This window comes from Trachymyrmex cornetzi, unplaced genomic scaffold (genome assembly GCF_001594075.2).
Source record: "Trachymyrmex cornetzi isolate Tcor2-1 unplaced genomic scaffold, Tcor1.1 scaffold319, whole genome shotgun sequence".
Classification (NCBI taxonomy): Eukaryota; Metazoa; Arthropoda; class Insecta; order Hymenoptera; family Formicidae; genus Trachymyrmex; species Trachymyrmex cornetzi.
In genome coordinates, this window is record NW_017297887.1 from 12,706 (window position 1) to 20,218 (window position 7,513).

The window sequence follows — 7,513 nt, forward strand, 5'->3', positions numbered from 1 at the left end:
AGTAGAGTTAGCGTTTCAAGACCGGAAATTTTTCGGCGCGCGTTTCTGTGGGACTACATACGTAGTATATAAATTCACATAAGAATCATACAAGCATTAAGATCCAGCTAGACCGTGTAAGGCTTCGATTCTATAGTTTATAAATAATATAGTTCAAGTGGCAATATATTGTTGATTTTTTATTATAAATTACCCCTCAATAGTACGTATGCATGTATTTAAAAAAAAAATGAAATCAAATCTTTAAATTACGCCAATTGCAAAAAGAATATATAATTTCTTGCAACATATAACATATACTATTATATTTTGTAAATTGCGAAAAGAACATATATTTTATTGCAACATATAACATTTAATTAACGAGACAAAATGATACGTACCTTTATCTTTCTATTCAAGAGTCTTTTATATTTGCAATGCAATACAACATTTAATCTCAAAAAATTAAAGACGAAGCATCACGAAGCATTACAATGTGTGTCCCACGTTGAGGTAAAATAAACGTTTATTATATAATTCGGACCCAAACTGTCGATGAAGCTCATATTCAGAACTCGATCGGTCTAGCCTTTATTTTAAAAAACCGAGAATTTCGGATGCTCGGATGCCCGCAACTCGCTGGCTCGCGTAAAGACACGCGTGTCTCGCGCTGCGCGCCCACTTGGCGCGAGACACTACCGTGTCTCTTGATATAAAATTATGCATAATTACGTATGAGCAATTTTTTAAATATTTTTCCAAACTTGTTTTTTTTCTAAAACAAACGATACGAAAATTATCCGTTTAATTATTTTTTATGTTTTCACTTACTATTATTATTTCTATTACACTAAAAAGTAATTTTACTAAAGAAAGAAAAACGTATGAACACGTATATGAACATATTTCTTATGCAATTATACATGTTTATATGAATATTTATGCACGTTTATGTATGTTTATACATATTAAAACATATGCATGCATGAAAAATTTTTTACCGGGTATTGAGTAGAAGCAAGGTCGACATATACAGGAATGGTTAAAAAATAAATAACTAAAAATTAATACAATAAAAAACACTATGAATTTATTAATTTAACTTATATTCTTTTATATTTATTTTTAGAATATTTGTACATATCAACACCAACTACAAAACCCTTATAAATTATTTTCAATTCTATATGCCAAAATGTATCGAGCTTATTTTTCAGAATATTTATAATGTGATAGTAGGATACAGATCGTACGATAGTAGAATATCGACAGTACGATACACTATGATAGTAGAATATTGATAGTATGAAATAACTTTTGAAAACTCGCTTTTGTTATATAAAATAACAAATAATTTTTGAAACTTTTCTAGCTTAACCTTGCCTGTGGCGTTACAATGTATGTACAAGTATTCTAAAATATATAAAAGAATAACACAATTGTTATGTAATAACACAATTTTGTACACAATCATTCAATGATATTTATGTAGATATCCGGATTTTGAGCGCTAGTAAAATTAAGCATAAGAAGTTAAAATTCTAAAATAAAATTTTGTTCTAGTTATTTACCTGTTCACGTAAATCCTCATCGAGGTTATAATTGGACAATTTGTGAAGAATCGCTACCGTCTCATTTATCTGAAATTATGTCAACAAAAAACGAAAGTTTGGTTAATTATATACATTAACGGACACCGTGCCAATGACCTTGACCTAGACATATGTTGTCAAGGTCATGGCACTGAGAAAACTCCGACAGGTTTCAGGTGTCGGTCGTTCTTCGTTAAAAAATTATTAACAAAAAAAGTTTAAGAAGAATATTCTTTTTCAACCATATAAAACAGAAATTTTCTGCTTTAAAGTATATTTTACAAATTTCCACGCGAAGTAACTCCCACTCCGCCTTCCCCCCTGCTTGGGGGCGCACGACTTTCATATTTTTTTGTATAATTTTTGTTCTTAGAACAGAAAGTTTTTCCTGCTTTACTCTGCGTACATGGTTTTCGATACATGATTTGATTATGGTTAGGTTATTATATACTAATGGGTGTGTAACAACCTAATCCTAATTATACCATGTATCGAAAACCATGTATGCAGAGTAAAGCAGGAAAAAATTTTTTGGATCGTCATTGGTTTAAAAGTTATTAACAAAAGAAGTTTGAAAAATAACGTATCATTTTTGCTATATATGAAATATTAAATACTATTCTACATATGTTTTGACTTTCAACACGAAGCAACTTTAACCCCCCTCCATTCCTGCTTTAGGGGCACACGACTCTCATTCCCGACTCTCACCCCCCTCCCTTCCTGCTTTAGGGGCGTGCGACTCTTACCTCCGACTCTCACCTCCCTTCACCCTGCAAAGAGGCGCTTGACTTTCACCTTTGACTCTTAACCGCCATCCCTCCTGCAAAAGGGCGCACGACTCACACCTTCGACTTTCACCCCCCTCCATCCCTGCAAAGAGTTGCTGGACTTCCATAATTGTCTGTTTGACAACATATATCAAAGTCGCAGTCGTCGGCACGTCGCAGCGTCCCTTACAGTGCACGACTATCAAACATATTTTAAAGCAGGGAATTTTTGTGTTATAGTAGAATTTTCTTTGTTAATAACTTTTTAACGAAGATCGACCGCCACCTAAAACCTGTCGGAGGTTACTCAGGGTAATGATGACAACATATGTCAAGGTCAAGGTCATCGACGCAGTGTCCGTTAATGTAAATAATTACCAAAGTTAGCAGTAAAACTGAATACTTTGCATTCAATGAATCAGATTTCAATTAAAACTTTGACATGTGTAATTTTATTGTTGCTTGTGCTTATTATTCTAGTTATAAATAGTTATTAATGCTTTTGTTCTGTTATAATATATACCTTATTATAAACAGTTTGACATATGTAGTATAATGCGAGATATAAAATAGTTATTAAAGCGAATTCAAAACAGTATTCTAAATAAAGGATTGCAGGACGAAATGTCCATATACCCCGATGATCTCCAAGCAAATAATACATTAATTGACAGAAAATTAAAGCTTTGTTAAAGTACCATACCATCTGTATTAACATTTGTACTTTGAATACTTTGTTTAGTTTGCGTGATATAAGGCATAGTTGTAGATGGACGTGCCTGTAAATAAATTGTAATTGTTATAATTATTCAAACCAAGAGACATACACGTGTTACGTCCAACGGACATACGCAGCCCTTTTTTTTCTTTCTCACTTTACGGAGACCTGGAGTTATCAACGCGTAAGACAGTTAAAAAGTAATAAAAACCTTTCTCACGAAAAATTAAAAGCAAAGACTTCAGTATCTCCTCATTAACGTCACATAAAATAAAGTTAAAATCGGTAAACGCAGGGAGCTAATAAGCATCGTCGATGACATCCTCCTTGGACAACGCTATTAAAAATGATAACTAACGTCAGTAAAAGCCCGATACTGGCGCCTAAACATTTTTCTGACAGCTAAGTCGCGAACGATTCTCACGATGTCCGCAACCATAAAATATAAAAGTGACACGCGACGTCCAGGGGAGGTGTTTGACGGGCCCGTGCCGACAGTCTACGCTCGTCTTAATCGATGCTCGTTCATTTTCCCATAATTTAAAGAAGATAGTAAAATGAAGACATTGACACTAAACCGAATCCTTTCCTCCTCCACAATCTCGACCAATCCAGAAGCCAGAAAAGTGTCCCACCACCTAATTAGAACCCAACCAATCAAGGGAAAACCAATATATAAACCGCAGTTCCGCGGCCCTCAGAGAGAATTTTTTTCGGAAGTTAACACAGAGACAGACAGGCGGAGACAGACAGACGGAGACCGACAGAATCTTTTCCCGGAGTCAACCCGCTAAATAACACATTTCTTTTCGAAATCAATCCGTTAAAATATAATGAATAATTTATAGGCTCAAACGAATAAATCAAATAAAATAAAATGAAATTATGCCTATATATAAGCCAACACTGGTTGTTGATTGTGCAATTTTATTACAATTTGAAGAATCAAAATTACATGTAATTAGTAAACGTTTCGACCTTGGTTTAGGTCATCTTCAATACATCAAATTATCTGCTGTTAGATCAGCTTAACACCTGGTTATGGATCACCGCAATGTAACGTACACTTAATTTCCATGTTAACTATATATGAAACATTGTATCCGAAATTAAATATATTTTAAATGAATTCATCAATTAACCGATGTTAAAATAAATTATTGTCACTCACATGTATTTGTAACAGGGTCTTTTAATTCAAAGTTCCAATAATGACTCTCTCATGTATCGCATTAATATATAGTCCATGTCTATATTACCATGACATCAACCTATTATTCAGACAAAAATTAATCTTATTTTGTAACGAGAGATCAGAAGATGTTGTTCGTATCACTGCCGAATTTTATCTGTACTGAATCCGTTAAAGCCCAGAACTTAAAAGCAGTGCGGGAGAAAAATTGTTAACTTCGCTTACTTGGCCAGCGACATTTAAAGATTTAGAATCAGTGCTGAAGAAACATCGTCAACCTCACACATCCGGCCCAGAGAAATTCCACCGATCAGCATCTCAGTAATAAGTCAGTATGTTTCTATTCTCTAATCCCCCTCGTTTTTTCTTTCAGTAATTCATTTCAATATTTCCTTAGTTTCTTTTTATTATTTATTTATTTTTATTTGATTCTTTTTATTTCTTTCTTTCTTTCTTTCTTATTCCCTTTTTAAGTTCCCATGTAAAACGAAATGAAACATTGCAGTCTGTTCACGCTAATTTCAATCCCTGTCGCTATTCCTCTCGCGATAATTGTTCGCTCCTGTCGACCAGTCGGACGTGTCCGCCCGCTGATACTATCATCGTCCAAAGAAAATCAAACCAAATCCTCTCAGATCCACTCACCAAAACTCCCTTTCCTTTTTATTCTCTTGCTATCCTCTCCGTAAATTCTCTCTTCTGTCGCACTACATCAATCACACACTCACACGCACCAATTACAAAATAGATAACCAACTATGTAATGGTAACTTTAATTTTAAATATATAATGTAAATTAAAACTCTGACTATTATATTTCCGAACAACACCTCTTTATATTCATAACGACAAGACCACGATTGCACTTACTCTTATCCTCGGCTATTTGGATTCATTTCCAAAGCCGAAAATAAGGGCATCGAACGCACTGACAAATCTGGTGCCAAAATGTGCCCTCACGGCACATTGATCCAGTTTGCGCCTTAGCGCGTGCGTTCGCCTCAAGGTCCGCTCAGCGGAAAGTCGATCTCGAGAGAGGCTCCCACTTCGTCCCCCTTTAGACCACCGGCTCTCCTAGAGCCTAAGGACGAAGTGAAGTGCCTCCCGTTGAGTCGGTCCTTCCCCTAGCTCCCTTGCGGTCCGGAGCTTGGCCCCGACGATACGGCGATTCAGTTCGTGTTACGTTCCCTCCCACAGGTTCCATGCGTGCAGAGCCTTGGACGTAACACAGGAGAAATACTAAGGAAATTATATTTTTAACGTAGAATTCAATATAAACTATATGTTTTATTACTTGCGGTACACAACGTGTAATTATTTCACCTAATTGAAATTAATTATTCTTATATGAATATACGAGTATATATATATAAGATGTCTCATTTCAACTGTTGCATCAAAATATGTCAAAACGATAAGGAAAAGTGTATATCAGATAAAAGTGAAACGATTTCGATGACATGATGCTTTTAATACTTTTTGATCATATTTTGTTACATTGTTTTTTTTTAGGAGGAGAAGTATCTAAAAGATGTTACTGTACAATTTAAGGATGTATTAGACCTGCAAAGAAAATTAAATTTGGAAATATGTTTCATATTTCCATTTCAAATAAACTATATACATCTGAAAGTTATGTGAATAAGATTTTTTTTGTTTAATCACATATTCATGTAGATTATTTATTTTAATGGTTATTATTATTAGTTGAAAAATTAAAATTTTTTAAATCTCTCTCTCTTAAAAAAGTTTACATTTCTCTTGTATAAGTACTTTAAATATTCACATAAAATAATATATGCGAAGTTTTATTGAGATTCACTGATTATTGTTACAAAGATATAGAACAAATAAATATTTTGTTTATTTAATGGACGACTAGTTCATGCATCGTAATGTAACTCAACATAAATAATCCAGAATACATAATGCACTTTTATTAAGAAATTGAGATTTTTATCATTCATTCCATATATTGCATTTTCATATATATTTTCATTAGAACAGCGATTAAAAAAATACTACTATTTAACAAAATATCTTATGATCCAGATAGTAAACGATCACTTCTGTAGTATTATTTTTAAACGTGATTTATGGTAATAATCTGTAATTTTTTCACAATTTCGTTTTTACTTTGAAGATATGTATAAAACATCCTTAATTCTCTGCTTCTACATTTAATCAACTATAATACCTATTCAAATTTAAATTTTTTTCCACCGTATAATTTTAAGGGGATCGTAAAGACGAATAGTCTTGTTGTACATCGACTTGCACACCGAAGATTAATGTGTCATTTCCATCACTACATTCTACTACATCATTATCTCACGCACATGTTGGCACTAGTAAATTTTCGTATAACAATAACGTTCTAATTGGACGTCTAAGCCCAATTTTAAGAAATCCACTTTGGTTTTTCATGCAAACGACTATTCTGTGAATTACTATTTCATAAATACAGATTGCACAGCTTTTATATGAAGCAAATATTGTTACGACGTAAGCTCTGGAGCACCATATTGGACTAAGAAATGGACTAAAGAATATTTTAATTTCGAAATTTTTTGTCGTTCTTAGCATTAAGACTCTACTTCGCAGACACGTATTAATGCCAATTGTTTAATCCTAGGAAAGGATTTTCGAATAAGTAACAGAAAAAAAGGTAATTGTTATATACAAAAATTATATGTGTCTCGGTAATACAAATGACTTTAAAATCCACTTCCTTCTTAAAGGACCGATCTTTCCCCTGCTTTATGATATTCTAACTTGGCTACTTTTTTCTTATATTAATTTCGTTTTGAAAGCAGAATATGTGTTTCAAAGGAGAGAATATGTGTTTTAAAACAGAGAACTTGTCTGCTTTACTATATTTTGAGAAGAAACGAAGTATTAAATATACTTTAATATCATCAATATTATTTGAAAGTACATGTCAGGATTATTGAAATTTGCGAAAAGTTGCCCATTTTCGAAAGTTTGATCAAAAAATACGTAGGCACAATGAATAATTCTGTTAAACAAACAAGTATATGGTATCTTTACACCTGATTTATCTCATTATTCTATTCATAAAAGTATTAACATATTACGATTATCAAAAAATTAATGGTTTACGAGATATTTAATGTGTCATGTCAATTATGTGCCAGAGAAATGTATGTATAATATTTCGTGAATTATTGGTTCTTTATATTTCTTAATACTCTTACATGTAGAATGATTATAGAAATATCATATTACGTAAAAAAAA

General features: G+C 32.9%; 1 protein-coding gene across 1 annotated transcript in view; it reads right to left on the minus strand.

The window, feature by feature from the left end:
- The window catches only part of LOC108762705 (probable multidrug resistance-associated protein lethal(2)03659), a gene marked incomplete at its 3' end in the record, with an annotated part of 15,093 nt that extends 12,648 nt beyond the window's left edge, over nt 1–2,445 (minus strand). The window contains exon 1 of the mRNA XM_018509828.1: nt 2,324–2,445. Coding sequence (XP_018365330.1) covers nt 2,324–2,445 — 122 coding nt within the window. The remainder of the gene's footprint in view (nt 1–2,323) is intronic.
- Nucleotides 2,446–7,513: the final 5,068 nt, after the last annotated feature.